This window comes from Tachypleus tridentatus, chromosome 12, assembly GCF_004210375.1.
Source record: "Tachypleus tridentatus isolate NWPU-2018 chromosome 12, ASM421037v1, whole genome shotgun sequence".
In the NCBI taxonomy this organism is placed as follows: Eukaryota; Metazoa; Arthropoda; class Merostomata; order Xiphosura; family Limulidae; genus Tachypleus; species Tachypleus tridentatus.
In genome coordinates, this window is record NC_134836.1 from 77,918,773 (window position 1) to 77,939,054 (window position 20,282).

The 20,282-nt window shown below is 35.2% G+C and overlaps 1 protein-coding gene across 1 annotated transcript in view; it reads left to right on the forward strand.

Moving 5' to 3' along the window:
• LOC143235414 (uncharacterized) overlaps nucleotides 1-19,976 on the forward strand; it is a gene marked incomplete in the record, with an annotated part of 112,921 nt that extends 92,945 nt beyond the window's left edge. Inside the window, 3 exon segments of the mRNA XM_076473559.1 lie at nucleotides 2,805-2,858; nucleotides 16,529-17,203; nucleotides 19,712-19,976. Of these exon segments, the coding sequence (XP_076329674.1) occupies nucleotides 2,805-2,858; nucleotides 16,529-17,203; nucleotides 19,712-19,765 (783 nt within the window).
• Nucleotides 19,977-20,282: the final 306 nt, after the last annotated feature.

Sequence of the window (20,282 nt, forward strand, 5' to 3'; positions counted from 1 at the left end):
ACAATGAATGTTTTCTTTTACGAATTACACTTTAATTATAAATCCAAACAACTGTATAAAGTAAATGTATATAAAATGCAAAAAGTAAGTTACAGTTAATCATGGAAAGTAATGAAACCATGTTTACTACCTGAAGTGAAGATTTTTTTGTAGAATCTTAAGTTTTCTCTGAATTTTAAGATTATTTGAGTTCTTTTCTTCAACTCTTCCTGAGGATATTCAACAGTTTTAGTTTTGTTTAAAAGTAAAATATTCGTTTGGCTACTCTCGAACGTCTGATAACAGTTTTGGTTTCGAATATTAACAGCGCAACTCAATGGTTAGGGTGACGGGCTCTGGAGTTGAAGTTCCAGGATTCGCATCCCGTTGTTGCCAAAAATAACATTTGTGGTTGCGGGTGAGTTATAACAGTGACGGTTTAGTTCTAGAATTGGAGGTAAGAGGCGTTGACTAGTTGTCACCTCTTTAATCTGTGATTTCAAAATTAGGGTCGACTGGCGCTGATAACTCTCGTGTTCAGAAAACAGAGAATATGTCAAAACCTTAAGCCTACCCATAATGAAAACTTCAATCTCGTTGTTTCTTTTTAATTTCTTTCGAAAGAAAGATGAACGAGAGAATGGAAAATAAGTGATTAAACTATCATTAGGTGATATAACAAACGCGCCATAAATATCGATTGTTCTTCCATCTAAAACCTTATCACACACACACATACCCAGTGGCATAGCACGATGTCTGTAGACTTACTATTCTAGAAACCAAGTTTCTATACCCGTGATGGTAACTTTGCGCTTGACGTAAAACAAACAAACATATCTGTTAAAGAGTTGGATGGGTTAGTGCAACAGAACACTTATTCTTTGATGATACCTGAAAGTTCTCGTAATAAACCTTTCTACTTCTTTTACCCACTTAGTCCTGTTGCTGGCCTAGAATAGCCAGGTAATTAGGGAATTCGACTGGCAATTTGAGAGTCGCGAGTTCGAACCCCCGTCACACCAAACATGTTCTCTCTTTCAGCCGTGAGGGCATTATAATGTGATAGTCAATTCCACTATTCGTTCATAAAAGTGTAGAGCAAAAGTTGGCGGTGGGTGATGATGACTAGCTGCCGTCCCTCTAGTCTTACGCTGCTAAATTAGGGACGGTAGCGCAGATAGCCCTCGTGCAGCTTTGCGCGAGAATCAAAAACCAAACAAACCAAGCTCCTGTTGCTAACAATGACAAATATGAATTGTCTTTACTGGTCTTGGGAACCAGCACATCTGGAATCAATGTCAATTTGTTCGAATCGTTTCCATTAGATACACGTGGACTGGTAGTGGGGAAACAAAAACCAAGTTACTTACGTTTCTGGCTTATGTTTTACTTTCTTTGTGTGCGCTTCATTTGATAACCTTTAATTAACACTAATTTCTAACCCTCATTTCTCTACTTAAATTTTTCGTTGCTCTTATATCATATGCTTTAATTCATCTATTGTTAAATTGCTTTGTAACTTGTTATATTGTGTTGTTGGCCATACTATGTTAATTTTAATTAAACTATATCGTTGAATGCTATTTTCGATGTTTCGTTCGTATAGCTTTACAACTCTAAATACTGGTGTTTCACTTACTTTTCTTAAGCTACGTTACATTCAGTTTTACTATCTGTTGTCATACTGGGATAAGTTGTAGTGAATAAGTGTTAAGTACGTTATTTTGTCAAAATAAGGGGACATTTTCCCTTTTACTTTGCTTTATAATCCACCAGATTAGGCGGTAGCTGTTTACGCAGACCTGGGCAAGAGATTACAATTCTAAGAACAGAACCAACATTTGTTATCAAAGTTTACGGAACATTCGATCGTGCCACGTGGAAAACCGATTACAAACCTCAGTATTGTGTTGATGTTAGGATAAAGTGAGTCAGTATTTGGATGCTTTGGTATGTTGCTTTTTTGTGCCTCAGCATACCAGACTCCATCTTCTCAGCTTTATTTGCACTTCTGTTTTTGTTTATCCATATCATTAGTTTTACTGTTATTTGTCACTTGTTGACAGTTTTATCTGGGATTCTACAGTAGGTAGATGTCTTTGAAACATTTCGAAAAAATATTACATGTTTAGACTTAGACTAACATTTATTTCTGTCGTTTCTTATAACTAAGGCACTTCGTAATTCTCGGCCCGCCATAACCAGGTGAATAAAGGCACTCGTCTCGTAATCTGAGGGTCACAGGTTCGAATCCCCGTCGCATCAAACATGCTCGCCGTTTCAGCCGTGAGGGCGTTATATTGTGACGGTCAATCCCACTAATCGTTGGTAAAAGAGTAGCCCAAGAGTTGGCGGTGGGTGGTGATGAATAGCTCCTTTCCTCTAGCCTTACACTAGGGACGGCTAGCGCAGTTAGCCCTTGTGTAGCTTTGAGCGAAATTCAAAACAAATCAAACTAATCGTAATTCTCTATCTTTCTAGTTCTCTCGATTTAGTGACCCGGCATGGCCAGGTGGTTAAAGCAATCAACTCGTAATCCGAGGGTTGCAGATTTGAGTCCCAATCACACCAAACATGCTCGCCTTTTCAACCTTGGTGGCGTTATAATGTTACGGTAAATCTCAATATTCGTTGGTAAAAGAGTAGCTCAAATGTTTTCGGTGGATGGTGATGACTAGCTGCCATCTCTCTAGTCTTACACTGCTAAATTAAAGACGGCTATCACAAATAGCCCTCATGCAGCTTTGCACGAAATTTAAAAAACAAACAAACAAACTCTCGATCAGGAGTCTTTTAATGTGATTGTTCGTTTTAGAGAAAAGCCACATTGGTCCATCTACTGCGTCTATCGTGGAGAAGAGAATCCAGTTTTTCAGGTTTGTAAGTTCTTGTACTTATTTGCCGTCTCACAGAGAGACTTTATAGTTTGAAGTTCGTAATAATGTACATATGTTGCGAAAAGGATCTTTCAGTAACTTAGATCCGCTTATCAAAAAATATAATTTTGGGTTAAATAATTCCGAAAATAAAAAAACTTAAATTTTGAATAGAAAACAATGAATATGGGTTTATGGCGGTCATCAGCAGTAAAACTCGCGTAAAACGTGATAGTTAGCTTATGCAGGAAAGACGTATGTTTTCTTATATCAAAGCCACATCGAGCTATCAGCTGAGTCCACCGAGGGTAATCGAACCCCTGATTTTAGCCTTACACATCCGTAGACTTACCGTTGTATCAGAGGGGGACAAGCAGAAAAGGAAAACCATTTAAATCAGTGTCTATGCTCTACCCACCATGATACTCTTACCACCGAGTCTCTAAAGTTTATTCAAAATCACGGACGGAATGAACCTCAATATCGATTTGTAGAATTAAAAACGTGTCGTCAGTATAACACGTGTGTATTTAACGTCTGAAATGTGCTGGGCAAACATCAAATTATTGGATCTTTTTATCTTTTTAAAGTTAAAAAACTAATTTTAGAAAAAATTAAGTATTTTCTGAAGTATTATTTGTTTGTTTTTGAATTTCGTGCAAAGCTACACGAGGGCTATCAGCGCTCGCTGTCCCTAATTTAGCAGTGTAAGACTAGAGGGATAGCAGCTAAGCATTGCCATCCACCGAAAACATTTGGGCTACCCTTTTACCAATGAATATTGGAATTAACCGTAACATTATAACGCCCCCACAGCTGAAAGGGCAAGCATGTTTGGTGCGACCTGGATTCGAACCCGCGACCCTCGGGTTACGAGTCGAACGCCTTGACATACTTGGCCATGTCGGGCCTATTTTGAAGTTAAGCACAAAGCTACACAATGGACTATCTGTGCTCTGTCCACCACATATATAGAAACCCGGTTTCTAGCGTTGTATGATAAATTCCTCAAAAATACCGAGGTGCCACTGGTGGAGGGGCTTTTTCAGGGGGAAGGTGGTTTATGAACTGCATCCACTGCCGGCTATTCATTAAAACAAATAGGGTTTATCTGTCACTGTAATAGCGCCTCTACAGTTTCAAATTGCAAAGCGTTGTTTTCACGAGAAGAGGACATGAACTTGAAATTCAGGGATTCGCAGCCTAGCCACACCACCACTAAGCCACACACACACACACACACACACACACCAAAACAAAATATATTTACGTGAAACAAGTTTATAAAGCTGACACCAAAAAGGCAAGTTAAATAGACATGTATTCAGGTTAAACGTTGTGTGTTCTATCAACACAAAATGAATAAGAATTTACATGATCAGATATGTTTCTAAATCTTATTTGATATTCTACTAAATATTTTCTGCCTACAGTAACGTATATAACTATATTTGAAGATTTGAAATGCATGATGTACTTGTAATTCGACAAACTTTCAAGTAATGTAGAAAGAATACAACTAATAATGTAATCCACACATGTGACCCAAATTCAAATATTCTAGAGAAACGACATAACATCTCCATTTAACGTTAAGAAGTATAAACTTATATTATAATCCTTTGGTTTAACCTGTTGACTGCCAAGTATTTCAGCTGCTACGGCAACTCCGAACCAAGTTCAAAATACAACTCTAATGCCTCTGCATTTTGTAACTTTTTTCGTGACGCCATTTTGGATCGAAAGTGAAACAATTTGTAAGTGGGTCAAATGCAAGTATGGTGCTGACATCTAGCGCTGAAGTTAGGTATTATTGAGAACGAATTAACTCGTCCGTGGCACTGTGTTACCGATCGGCTTGAACGAGTTATCTCGTCTACGGCACTGAACAGCTTAATTGTTAACAACCATTTTCAAGAGACAAATGGGTTAGAACAACAGTGGTGTGTCTCATAAATGTTGAAAGAGTCGATTCTAATGAAGAAATAAGTAAATCAGCACCACAAGGTCCGGCAATGGTAGGTGGTAACAGCGCTCGTATCGTTATTTCAGGGTTGCGGGTTCAAATCTCCGTCACACCAAACATGCTCGCCTTTTCAGCCGTGGGGGGCGTTATAATGTGACGGTCAATCCCACTATTCGTTGGTAAAAAAGTAGCCAAAGAGTTGGTGGTGGGTGATGATGACTAGCTGCTTTCTCCTCTAGTCTTACTTGCACTGCTAAATTAGGTCGGCCAGCGCCGATAGCTCTCGTGCAGCTTTAGGCGAAATTCAAAACAAACAAAAAGAACGACATGGTTAACATGAGTTGCGCAAAACGATCGAATGATATTTTTGTTTTCTTTTTTTATCAACAATATCGTAATGGCATAAAGGCTTAGGGTTTCTTAAATTTTATATTCACGATAATTACTTGTCAATATTCTTCTCAGAAGACAAACAGGGCCTAGAACTGGGCTGAATTCGGTTGTTTTCAGGAAATGTTTTTGTTTTAATAACATGATTCTGCCATGTCATTTGCATGATTTATTTCGCATTTTACATTTGCGTGGTGTGATCCTAGTTTTGTTTCAGTTGATTGGTTTTGTCGCTAAACCTATTCTAAGCTGCCATTATCACTATGCCAGAATTGAGCATCGGGGTTATCTCTTTTTAGTTAATTGGGTTTTTTTTCACTAAGCCTATTCTAAGCTGTCGTTATCACTACACCAGAATTAAGCATCAGGGATTATCTCTGGACGCACAAGCAGTATGACGTCAAAACTCACTTAAAAGTGTGTAAAAATTTAAGGTAGACACTATACCTATAAATTATAATCTTCAAAATACGTAAAGCGTAGATTATCGTACGAGTAACTAGTGTACTTATATTTCTTAACCAATAAACTGCTGACATACTGTAAAGTTCTGTGTTTCAATTTAATGTTTTTCTTAAGCCTGACGACTCTGGTTTAGTAATAATTAGTTTAAATTCAGTTAATAATAAATTGCTCAAAAAACAAAGTTTGATATGTCTTTGGTAATCTTTTTCCCTACAAATGGAAATTATTCCAAATTTGTATAATATATTTATATCGTGTGTATTCTTTGTAACAGTCTGTTGTTTAAGCAATTCAACGTACTGGTAACTTAGTTAATATATTTATAATATTGATACACACTTCTGACGTCTTTGTTCCTGTAAATGAACAACGGTCGACATATTGAATTCAGGCTCCTAACATAACACACGCTGTAGTAACTGCTCTTGTGTTATTTCCAAAGAACCTTTTCTGTTTCAACACACAGTGTCTAATAAAAAATTCATGGTGCTTTTTTTTGCGTGTAAACAGTGTTTTCTTTGTTTTATGTGGGGTGACTGTTCGTGGTTGGTGAACATATATTTTCGTAAATTATTCAGTGTCAATATGTACATATATATGTGTGTGTGTGTGTGAATACATATATATATATATATATATATACATACGTGTGTGTATATAATTTGTTATAAACGAAAACAAGTTCAAAGGAAACCGTTTTTGATTTTTCTTTGGGCCTGTTTTTGTTTGACAGAGATTTAGATTCTTTTCTTTTGGCTATTCAGTATTAACATTCTATTTAAACATTCTATTTATTGTTTTTGACGTAGTTCATCCTTTTCTTTTTGTTTTATTTTATTTGGCTATTCAGTATTAACATTCTATATATGTGTATATATAATATGCATGTGTGCGTGTGTATATATATATATATATATATTCTTTAATATGTATGTGTTTGTATTCATATATGTATATCAGTTTGTTGTATCCAAAAACAAGCCAAAGGGAATCCTTTAAATTAGTGCAGAGTTTTTGTTTCGGCTTCATTTTGGTTATAACAAGCTAATATAATTAGTCAGATGTTTGAATTTACTGTTTTTAATGCAGACTTTGTTTTAATTTACTTAACTCTATCAGTATTAATTTTCTCTAAAAATTCGTATATATATATATATATATGTGTGTGTGTGTGTGTGTGTGTGTATTGGTGTTACTAATGCTGACAAATATCGTTTGTTTTTGGTGGGTTTTTTTGTAAAATTCATTCTCGTCTGTTGTTATTTGTTTCGGAGCATCGTGTCTTTTTATCCTAGCTCACCTTTACACTATTAGGTATGTCACACACGTTTGATATCATTAATGTCTTTCATATTCCATGTTTAAAGAATCTGTGTATGCTCCTTTCAAATCAAACACATTGCATACTAAAAAATAAAAAATGACCGTTTTGGGAACTGCACATAAAGCCATTTCTGAAAGAATTTCAGTAAAGAAATATTACAAAGAAAAAATACTAAGTTAATATTAAAAGTAATGTTACATTTAAAGACAAACGAATTTAATTTATAACTCTACAAATCGATACCTGTTGTAGCCTTTGCAAAACTTGTGCTAAATAAAACTACAAAAGTAACGAAACTATCTAATGGTTAACATTAGAGATAAGGTGACAGAGTTACCAATTGTACTGTTTTCCTATCTATCGTACTTTGTGGAAACAGTTTTATTTTGGAATATTGTACTGTTCCTTTTTTTTTTTTTTTTAGAAAGGTTGGTTGTTTCACTTACCTAGAAAACAGCTTAACAGTGAGAAAGTTTTCTCTTGCTCACGTGCACTGTTACGAAAATCACGAGAAACAACGAGACGGGCCTGTCAAATTGTTTTCTTTACGAAAGAGAGTAACTACCGAAGAAAGGCATCTTTCTTTATTATAGATTGTATTCAGATCCCATACATTTCAGTCACACGTCTTAGCATGAGACAAATTAAACATAATAATGTTTTAGTTGTTTTAAATGAAATACATACAATTGACGGGACAAAGTAGCTGAACGATTTTATTTTGTTTGTTTGTTTTTGAATTTCGTGCAAAGCTACACGAGGGTTATCTGCGCTAGCCTTCCCTAATTTAGCAGTGTAAGACTAGATGGAAGGCAGCTAGTCATCACCATCTACTGCCAACTCTTGGGCTACTCTTTTACCGACGATTCATAATTCATCATCACATTATAACGCTCCTATGGCTGAAAGGACGAGCATGTTTGGTGCGACGGGGATTCGAATCCGCGACCCTCACATTACGAGTCGAGCGCCTTAACCCTCTGACCACGCCGACGATTTTGTTAGTGTGTTATCACTATTTGTGACATCAACGTTGATGATATCTATATTATAACCGTTACTCTTTTTCAGACAGCTTGTTTGCGAGCGAAATATTCATTTCTTCACATGCCACTCGTTCAGCTATCAAATAAGCTAAAATTACAAAATTGTGAAACTACGAAAACTCTGTGAAAATAAACTTAAATTCTCCAAACAGATTTTGAAGTTGAGAGGCCTTCAAATAATGTTTTTGCTAAACCGTCATTAAGTTTTAACTTTGATTAAATTAAATTATATTACGCAAAGTTTCAAGTAATAATAAAATGCTTACGAAACTAATTACACTGCACAACAAAGTTTTTGCTTGTTGAACACTGTTGAGTGTTCCTTATAGATTTTTGGCTTCTGATCACGAAAATCACATCCAAATTTGCCCATCACGTACCGTTTCATCGAAATCTTCAGTTTTTACCAGGACATTGCGACAATGGAAAAGCGATATCAGGGCAACTGGATTCTGTCAATGCTTGCTGACTACTGTTGGGCACTGCAACGTGATACACTGGACATTAAATACAAACGAAAATCTGGAGCAAAACACTTTTAATTATGTTGAACGTAATAGCGTATTAGAAATATAAACGTAATTAAATACGTTATTGCCGGTAAACAGTTAACTGGCCATTTCTCAGAGTTCCTACGTGATGAAGATAAACCAAAACTATATTTAAGCATACCCACCAGGTACCTGTCACAATCAGCAAAAACTTTTCAAAAAATATTGTTGTGCAGTGAATTATTGTAGGAACAATTAGAATAATCATTTTAACAATAACTTGAATTATTTTATAGCGCCATCTAGTTGCTGCTTCAAATACTTAAAATGTTCTTGACAGTTTTTGGTTTTTTTAGAAATTATCTTTTTCCAAAGCATAGGAGAAAATTGAAATTAAATAAAACCGTAACGAAACCTTTACTTTCAAATTACAGAACGTTGAGAACCTAATAAAACAAAGTGGACTTAATCTATTGTAACTCGTATGATTTCTCTGATTAATCATAGGTTTATTAAATTCGTTTCGCACTTGCTATTCAGCTTACGTTATTAGACGCACAGAGTTTTATCCAGTTAATTTAGTACAAAAGAGTTTATACAATTACTAACTTAATTACGCACATAATTTTCTTCAGTGGCAAATATTTTATTACAATAATCAAACAATGATTCTATCTTTCGCATTGTTAATTTAAGGGACCTTTGCTTAAGATCTTAATATGTTTACATTTAGATTAAGTTTTGATGTTATTATAGAACTTGTATTTTTTCACAGTAAATACTAATATTTGCCTTCTATCGAGTAAAGTTGAGGCGTCTTTTGAAAACATTGCCTGAATTATTTCTTTTATAAGGATTCGAGATGCATAATGCCTCTATTGTATTAACTCGCTTATATTCAGTAATTTAGCTTTTGTTGTCATCTAAACAAAAAAGGCTAATAGCGGTTTCAGTTACTTACTGCTAGAAAGTGTCTAGACTTTTATTTAATCACACCAGAGACATTTTATATATGTATGTGGACATTATTTTACTTCGTATAGTTTGATCCTTAAATAACCTCAGTTAGTTTTATCAATACCTATCACTTTTATCTTCATTACGGTAAACTGAGAAAACTCTAAATCAAATCTTTAAAAATTTAATAGTTTTTCACGGGTCGGGTGTGGCCTAAGTACACGTACACAGGAAAACAAAACGAGGATTCATTGTTTGCACCTGTTGCTACCAAACCAGTCTCCACACTTTGGAGGCGTGAGTGCTCCATAAGAAAAACGGTAAATCCCACTATTCTATTAAACGAGAGTAGCCCAAGAGTAAGGGAAGGGTGCTGTTGAATAGCTACTTTCACTCTAGTCTGTCTAAATATTTCAAATTTAGAAATGTTTATGCCTACATAGTACTATGTAGTTTGAGGCGAAATTCTATAGCATATTAAGATACCATTTTAAAATATTATATCGGTAATTTATTAATAATTAAAAGAGAAGAGTTTTTTGATATTTTCGCTGTTTTATAAACAGTCCGTGGAAGTATATAATTTACTTTAAACTAAACATTATACTCGAGGTATGTGTTAAAGATGAATTAATTTTAAAAAAAAAACGAATCAGGTACTGTTGAAATGTTGCCTTTAATTTCGCCCACTAATGACATAGTTGAAGCTCATATTCTGATTTCACTCACGCAAGATGACGAGTTTTGTTATCAAATATTAAAGGGAATGAGATAAGTGTATCAGATAAGAAACTAGTTTCTTGTCGTGACAGTTTTTATTTTCAGTACTATTCTCTTTGTTTTTCTCCAACGTTTTACAAATTATATCCTCAGCCGTAAGGAATGAGGACTTAAGACGCTCTCTGTGGGTATAGCAGATTTGTTCTATTTTATGCTTTATGTTTTATATAAGTTTTGCAACTAAAGTGTTCCAAATCATATGAAAAAAATAGTTACGTGAGAAAGCAATTTGGAATTTAGATCGTGTGTGTGTGTTTCGTATAAGAAAGCCACAAAAGGCTATTTGCTCAGCCCACCAAGGGAAATCTAACCCTTGATTTTAGAGTTGTAAAACCGGAGACATACCACTGTACTAGCGGGGGACTGAATTTAGCTCCTTAAATCGAATTCATGTTATTAAAATCAAATATAGGTGAAACTGGATACGAGTTAATTATTGAAAAAATATATATTATTGAGAACTGTCAATTTTCGTTACCTCTATTTCTTCTTTTATATATGGCCAAGTGGTTATCGTTCTCGACTTGTAACATGAGGGTCGCGGGTTCGAGTTCCCGTCACACCAAACTTGCTCGCCTTTTCAACCGTATGGGCATCATAATGTGACGATCAATCATACTATTTCTTAGTAAAATAGTAGCCCAAGAGCTGACCGTGGGTGGTGATGACTAGCCGCCTTCCTTCTCGTCTTACAATGCTAAATTAGAGACAGCTAGTGAAGATAGCCCTCGTGTAGCTTTGTGCAAGATTACAAAAGCAAACATCATATCTTTTCTAATTTTGTTTATCTTATAGTTAGGAATTTGTTTCTTTTATAGTTAACCACAAAGTTAGACAATGGGTCATTTGTTCCGTGCCCACCACTGGTATCGAATTCCAGTTTTCTAGCGTCGTAACTCCGCAGAAATACAGCTGTGCTCCTGGGGGGGGGGGTTATAAGTAGAAAAAATATCCAGTCTATCAAATAAAACGTGTGTATGTGTGTGTATATGTATATTATACTATTCTCAGTGTCGATGGCCTTTCAGTCGTATAGTGTGAGAAACGTTTCAATACACATAACATTAAAGTATAAATAACAACAATCAATAAACATTACATCGTAATTCTTTTAACCTAGCAACCTCAGTTTCCTCTTTCCGTTAGTAAACCAAGGAGAGTGCAAGGATTCCGAAATAATTCAGAATAGACCAAGCATTTCTTTCAGTTTATGACGATCGCAGTCATCTAATAAGTTATTAGATTCTCTTTAAAACACTCGCAGACGTATTAGAACGTGTTGCTCTACATACTTACTGCCCTGACGACGGAAATTTTCATGGCTTTAAAATCGTGAAGAAGAAATCTTGTTTTGCATTTGACACTTCATGTCATGTTGTCTCCACTAATTCTTCCATTACCATGACAACTGGTAGCATCTGGAATGTCTGTTTTCAAATCCGTGGTTACTATGAAATGAAATGTAGTTTAGCTGATAGAAAATACTATAAGACAAGAAAGCAGTCATCGATGTTCATTTTTGTCCGCGAATTCTCCGGAAAAGAAATCAAATTCGACAGATTATGTGGTGCAAAACAAATGCAACGTTGTTTTTTTTGTGTGTGTTTTTTTTGTCCCGTTGCCTTGAGTTCAACAAAAGTTTAGTTGCACTCTGAACGTGCCTTTGGTGAAACTTTGTACAAAGTTTCACAGTCTGGTTTTGACGCCTTGAGAGATACGAACAGATAAGATGGCAAGTGTGACCAAAATATTAGAAATACTTTCTTGATTTGTCTATATTTGTGTAAAAATAATAAAAATAACAATTTAAGCTTTATTGAATTATTTTTTCGTGATTGTGAATATTATCGAATTTTATTAAATTATTTTCCATTTTAATATTACGATTTTAGTCATTTTTGGTTCAAAATGTTTCTCATTATTTTTACACCTTTGCTATCGAAATAATTGCCGTATGGTGCATATTAATAAAAGCTACGAAAGACATGTATGTCCCTTGAAGGAACAGCGGTAAGTCTACGAACTTACAACGCTAAAATCCGGGGTTCTATTATATGGACACAGCAAATAGCCAAACGTGGTTTTGCTTTAAAAAAAAAAAAAAATCGGTCTTAGAACATGTATTTCAATCTGACCTTGAATGATTATAATAATGTCATTGCAGGCCAAAATGACCTCATTCCACAACACTAGCAATTATTTAGTTTTAGGGATATTAATAAACGTTTGAATCACCCGATTCGTATAGATATTAATGCAATGGTTTCTTGCTTTCGGTCTGGTTTTTGGTAATAAAATGGAATAAAATCCACTTCACTTGACGTCAACGAAAGCGTTTTATTTATCACACTTCAAGTTTTTCACTTCACAGTTTAACAATAAAATAACGATAGGCCTAACTTCAAAAATAACGTTAAACAGCTATTTGTTAATGTTTACGTAGTTGTGTATATAGTAATTCTTATGTATTTTTCTTCAACAAATCACAAAATCACATAACCGACATAACAGAAACAAACAAATGACAGATTGATACATCTACGCATATCGTTAGCATCCAAAGTATCAAAGCACCATGGCCATGTTGGTTAAGGCGTTCGACTTGTAATCTGAAGGTCGCGGGTTCGAATTCTCATCACAAACATGTTTGCCCTTTCAGCTGTGGGTACGTTATAATGTGACGGTCAATTCCACTATTCGTTGGTAAAAGAGTAGCCCAAGAGTTGGCGGTGGGTGGTGATGACTAGCTGCCTTCCCTCTAGTCTTACACTGCTAAATTAGGGACGACTAGCGCAGATAGCCCTCGAGTAGCTTTGCGCGAAATTAAAAAAAAAACAACAAAAAAAAACAATCAAAGCACTAAACAACCTGAATTTTGTTGTCAAATCCTGCCAATTTATATTCGCAGCATTTAAAATAGAAAATATTGCATAAAAACCAATATCTTCATCCAGACAAATATGAGAATTATGTACAGACATTTCCCCAAGGGACTGATTTATATACAGCAAGAAAAAACAACATGATTTTAAATATTTTACTGACCGCACGGTTCACCATCACAAAGAAACAACTGCAACGTTCAGTACTACATCCAATTTAACTTTGTTTTACAGTAATGCTGGCGAGAGGCGTGGCATGTTTGGTGTGAAGGAGATTCAAATCCGCGACCTTCAGATTACGAGTCTAGCGTCCTAACCACCTGCCCATGCTGGACCGATTCGTCTCAAACTAAACATTCTTTCAAAATGTATCTCAGAATGGCTGGTATGGGTATTAACACTTTTATTAATAAGGAAAGAACAATGTCTCGACCTTCCTAGGTCATTTTCAGGTTAAGAAAGAGAGAGTTTGCAAGTGATCTTTGCTGGACACATGTCTGAGAGACGAGAGTATAAACTGGTACGGGATTGTAGGAGGCGTTCAGTTGGATGTTAGGTTATTAATTAGTATAGACGTAAAGGTGTTCCTTTATATTGGTTTACTTTTGGTTTTAGTTGCTGTATAAGTAGGGCTTCTTTGATTTTGCGTTAGTTTATATTTGTCTTCCTTAGTATCTGGATGTTTTCTATGGTCATGTTGTGCTTATTTGATTTCCAGGTTTAAATCTTTGAATCTGGTTTCGATTTCTCTACTTGTTCTCCAATACAGAAGTAGTGGCAGCTGTTGCATTGTATTTTATAAATTATGTTGGTGTTGTGTTTGTCAGTGTAGTTTTTACATAGTATGGACTTTAATTTTGTACCTAGTTTTTGAATAAATTTGGTGTTTACTGAATGTTGTGTTTTGTTATAAGTTTTTTTTCCAAATGTTGGTTATTTTTTCGCTGATATCAGGATATATAGTATACAGCAGTGCAAGGTTTGCAGCAGTGTAGTTTGTTGTATCATGGAATTTGTTATTGAGTGTGCTGTTGATCCAGGTGTGTGCGTATAATTTTTTCCACGGTTTGTTTTAGGGAATTTATTGATGTTGATGAAGTGTTGTTTTATTTTGTTGATTTCATCATTAATTTATTAGGTGAACATAGTTTTGTGGCTATAGGTTTCTCGTTATCAAGAAATACTTTTAAAATATGCGTCACAGTTTGCATGAACTAAGGGCTTGTTGTCCATGGAAGCGTTGATAACCCATTTAGTCTTGTATAGAGATTCTCAAAATATTTTGAGCACCGTGCTCACAGTGGGCCTGTGGGGGAGTTAAAGAGTCATGCCACATTAACACCGTCCATTGAGCATTTCCCTTTAAAGGTCCACAAGCTACATTTCTTGTGGTATCTTGAATGCCCATGGCAAATGCTAGCCTTTATAAAACCTCGCTGGTATTGCATTACGAACTTCAGTTTTTACTATTTAGAGAGCCCTAAATCGATACATGGTGTTACTTCATAGCTGTATAAGCCCTATGGCTCAGTTGTTCTATTATTGAGTGAGAATAATTTATTTCACATTGTTTTGCCAAAGCGATGTGAACTGGTAAAAATATTTTCCAGTGCCACTCCTCTGTTTATACCTAGTTTGGTTTGTCTATTCTTTTTTATTAATTTAGCGCAAAGCTACACGAAGGCTATCTGCGCTAGCCGTCCCTAATTTAGCAGTGTAAGACTAGAGGGAAGGCAGCTAGTCATCACCATCCACCGCCAACTCTTAGACTACTCTTTCACCAACGAATAGTGGGAATGACCATCACATTATAACGCCCCCGCGGCTGAAAGTGCGAGCATGTTTGGTGCGACGGGGATTCGAACTCGAGACTCTCGGATTACGAGTCGAGTGCCTTAACCACCTGACCATGCCGGGCCTATACTCTTGGAAATAAAACGTGTAGCGAAAGGGGAATTGCCTTCAAAATGATTAACGGTAGAGGTAATAAATATGTTTGTTTGTTTGTGTGTGTGTTTTAGCCCAAAGCAACAAATAGGCTATCTTCACTCCGTCCTCCACCGTATATCAAACCCCGAATTTTAGCGTTGTAACTCTGCAAGCATACTGTTGACACACTAGAGATCAGAAGTTATACAAACGTAACTTAAAGCGTTAATGTTAAATAACCTCCAGGTTATTATCCAGTACCTGATGGTACCTGTTAAAGAGCAAAAAATGTATAATAGACAATAAATATTTGATTATGTTTTTACCCCACCTTATTTTTTGTTGTTAAATCCCTAATGACGTCATTAAATGCTAACTGTATACTCTGTTTTGTGGAAAATAATAATTGACTCGTTTAACTGGTCAAGTACTTGTGTATTTAAATTTGAAACAAAAAGTCCATTAAAAAAATGTGAATGTGCTAATACGATGGTGCTTTTATACACCCTTCTCAAGCAAAAAAGTAAAACGAAAATTAAGTCATTAGGGATTTAATAACAAAAGAAATAAGGAAGGGTAGCTATTGGGTAGCTCAGCTTTTAGTGGTAAACAAAAAAACATACAAATTGATATAGACTGCAAATCTAAGGTTCCGTGGTTCGAGTCCTGTTATCCCCAAAGAAATTATCATGCTCCGTGAGTCCCGATCAAATACTACTCTTTGGTCTGATAAAAGTAGCCCAAGAGTTAGCGGATGGCGGTATTGACTAGTTACTTTCCCTCTAGTCTAATGCTAACAAGTAGCCCTAGTGTAGCATTGAACAAAATCCAACAGAGAAACCATATGCTTCGTTTTATTGCACTTTTACTGTTTCCAAGGTAACGGTCACTTAGTGAAAAGGCCCGGTATGGCCAGGTGGTTAAGACACTCGACTCGTAATCCGAGGGTTGCGGGTTTGAATATCTATCACACCAAACATGCCCACCCCTTCAGTCGTGGGGGCGTTACAATGTTACGATCAATCCCACTATTCATTGGTAAAAGAGTAACCCAAGAGTTGGTGGTGGGTGGTGGTGACTAGCTGCCTTCCCTCTAGTCTTACACTGCTAAATTAGATACAGCTTTTGCAGATAGCCCTCGTGTAGCTTTGTGCGGAATTCAAACCAAACCAACCTTAGTGAAACAAAATTAACCTAAAATATCTTTTTCCTTATCGGTTATAAGCTGAACCAAATTATGATAATAAAGCAATCAATTCTAACTAAACTATATGCAAAATTCAAAACTTTAAAGGGGACATACACCAAGCGAACATGATGATGTGTTTTGTATTTAAGTTGTTTTAATTACCTGTGAGAATTTTGGTGTTCGCAAAAATATAGGCACAATAATCGTGAAGTACAAACACTGTCCTCAACAAATATTTCATTTTCTTGCAGATTCTAATGATGACCACTGGATGTCGAATTTTTCTAGTCGGAATGCGTATTATGCTCTTCCTGCTTTGGGCTGAGCTACACGCTACAACTGGTCATCCTTCCAGGCACAGTTATCAAGGTAACCACATTCCTTATCCGTCAGTTTCGTCTCTTCGGGCTTCTTCGGGAGGCTTGACGTACTCTTTTCGAACGAAACCAAATCAATTCCACCTTGGTCTCTACACAGATCCTGTTCACTCGTATAACATCCCTAATGAAACTGAAGGTTTTCCTACATCTGGTGTAAAAACGTTCTTCCAAGATACGATTAATGGTTTAACTCCAGAAGAATCATCTCAAATGGCTAATTATTTTGATGTCTATAATGAAAACACTGACCCTGAAGAGATGACTAACAATCTAAACACCTACGAACTAGAAGATGCCAGAGACTTCCAGGTGCCACTCCAAAATATCCTTGAATCCATCGTTGCTAAACGTGGAGATCGCCCATCTATCTCAATCGTCAGCCCTTTGGATGTACTTAGTCAACGCTTACGTTTCGAAATGGCAAGACACTGGATGAGAAAGAGTCAGAAACAGATTAAGGAAAACGCTGAATTGCTGAGAAACCTCGGAAAGAGGGACACTAGTGAACCAGATCCCACTTTTCAGGACCCCCAAAGACGAAACAAGGTTGTTCAAAAATTGTCTTATTGCACTATCCAGAAAATTCACACGTGTTTGTTTACAGTGAAGTTGAAACTAGTATGATACATACTGTAACAAAGACAGTTGTCTTTGCTTTATACTGTTAGTATAGTCTTTCTACAAGTCTTTATTTCAATAACACGAAAATAAAACATTGTAAGTAAGTTCTCTGCATTGGCCATTTTAATTACATAATAACACAGCATTGTCGAAAAGATTTTACAATGACTATTTGAGTGACATAACAGCAAACACAGTCAGTACGTCCTCCTGCTATGACACGATAACAAAGACATTTCGGTAAGCTTTTGCAATAGCTATTTTAACACTCAATAACAAATCATTGTCAGTAAATCTTCCTATATAAAATAGCTGTATAATATTCATTTATTATTTTAGAGTAAAACATTAAAGCAAACTATAATTTATCCCGTCTTAACAACAATGTCAACCCACCTGTGCCCTTATAATACAGTTTGTTGTTAATAAAAGTGAATCACAGAAAAGGTTTATATACCCTTAAACAACGCCAACACCTCTTTATCCCTATAATTCAGTTTCGTATTAACAGTTCTAATTATTTCTCAAAATTTAAATACATTTGAACGTGCTTACGCTGTCGCTGCCTTTGGATTTTACAAGGATATATAGAATTGTCAGATAATAAAAACTTTTCTATAACTTTTAGATTTAAAAAATATTTAATAAAAATAATGGTAAAACAATTATTGATAATACGTAATTAATTCCAAAAGTTTTGTGTTTGTTTTCAAAACTTTTAAACATTTGTAAAGAGAAACTGTGGACGTTTTTATAATATATTTATAGAGATATTATTTCTAATTCTGTTTGTTGTACGTATTTACAAAATTCGTAACATGTTTATTCGGCCTATTCAGTTAATAATGATCATTGCATTTAAACAGATTTGCCAAATCTTTGGATTGCAGAAAGTGTGGCTTCTGTGACACATTTTTTTTTATTTGAACCTCAGTAGTTGAAAACATGTATTTACTGTGTAGATAGTAAATTTTTGTCACATAGTTTGTTTGGTTTTTTAAAACCAAAATATCAAAAAATTTTTGTTTGGGTATTTTCTGTACACACTTGTGGTATAGTAGCCATGAGTACTTGGTTGATGCTTTATGTTTTAATAAGAATAATTCTATCAATTCACGAACGTTACGTGTTAGTTGTCTCACAAAACAGGATTGACCTGGACTGAAGGGTGGGTGTAAAGAGGTATTATTTCAGTTTCAATGAAAAGCGATAACGAGACAATGCTTGTAAGTCAACTACAAATCGTTACCTTGACATTAGAAAGCTGAACCCTTAGGTATACGGAATTATTGGGCAGATAAGATAAAGGAACATTATTTGTGGATAGCAGGTACCTAAGAGTTCCTTACCCTGACTACGTTACGAGCTCAGCACGGAGTCCTCAATTCTCTCAATATCTAAAGCACCCAAACTGTTGCAATATATAAGTAAACTTCTCGTGTGGTTTAAATTATCGTCAAATTAAGAACATTTTTGCAGCAATATTTAGTTTTGAACTCGTGCTTCTATTTATGTAAATCGTTGACGTTGTATGTAAAACGTCTGTTCTTACACTAATGCTCTCCTCCCTATCCCCAGTGGCACAACAGTAAGTCTGAGGACTCATACCACTAAAAACCTGTTTTCGATACTCGTGGTGAGCACAACACAGATAGCCCATTGTATAGTTTTGCGCTTAACAACAAACAATCTCTCCCTAATATACTAATTCAAAAGTTTAAAGCATTATCATTCCACTATGCGTAAATGGGCCAAACTTAATAATTACTCAAAGTAACAATAGTTTTGTAGATTTACGATAGAGTGCAGCACCATTTCCATCTCCTTGTGACCGTGTCCGAGAACCAAATAAATACTCGAATACTTATTTATATTTGAATTAAGATAGATAAATAAACTAAGTCTGCTTTTCAATTATTTCTGAAAACAGAGGACTCCAGAATTGTGAGTTTTGTTTACCAAGTAAAATAATTCAAAGTGAGCTAGGGTTGAAGTTAAAAATCAAAATCTATGCTCCCGTAATTTACTTTATATATATATTTGTTGTTTTTGTGACAACAAATGAGAAATGTACAAAATATATTTAAGAATACTAATGTGTTGAGTTTGAAATAAAACGGTGTTTAATTACAAGTTTACCAAGCAGGTTGTCCGTTTTAACCACAACTTTAAACTTCTAATACATTTTCTCTCTTGACTGACGTGAGAGTATTAGGTTACCAAAATAAAACTTCGTCTGTCTACCACAATTAATTTCAAAAACTTTTTCTTATAGTGTTCTACCATGTATTTTAATGCTGTAAATTTCCTTGAGCCCAATGTTTTTGACACTTCTTCCAAAAATTATTTATGGATAATATATTATGTATGTAGTAAATATCATATGTCTGGATTTATTAACTTCCTTTTTTTCGCTTGTTCAAATTGTTTCAGGATTTCCGAGTTGACTCCGACGACATCCGAAGATTTACGAAGAAATTAAACTAAGCTACTGTTGAAACTATGTAAAGAATAGTTCTCAATACAAACCGTAACTGTTTTGGTTTGTTTTCCTTTGCACTGTTGTATATATTTAAATTGCAATGAAATAGATGTAGATATTGTGACTATGAAGTAAACCTTGTAAAAGAAAAAAAAAATCCAAATAAAACCAAAACAATGTATCACCAAAAGCAATTAATTAATTAAAGAGAATGAGTAAAGCAAAGTGTGTGATTTACTTCGTGTAGAATGTTTACGACAGTGCTGTTAGAGAATACTTTTCGAAATTCTAATACATCCTGCTAAGAATGATTACATGCCAGTCATATGACGACTATATTTTGTTAATAATTGTACAAGGTGTCAGCCCTGTAACACTTAAAATATGAACAGGTAGATTTTGGTAAATAAGATGACTATCTTTGCTAGTTCTACTTAATTTTAGACCGTCTTAGACAGAAAGAAAAATTAATCAACAGTACCCCCCGCCAACTCTTCCAATAGTGTCATCTAATCGAATAAC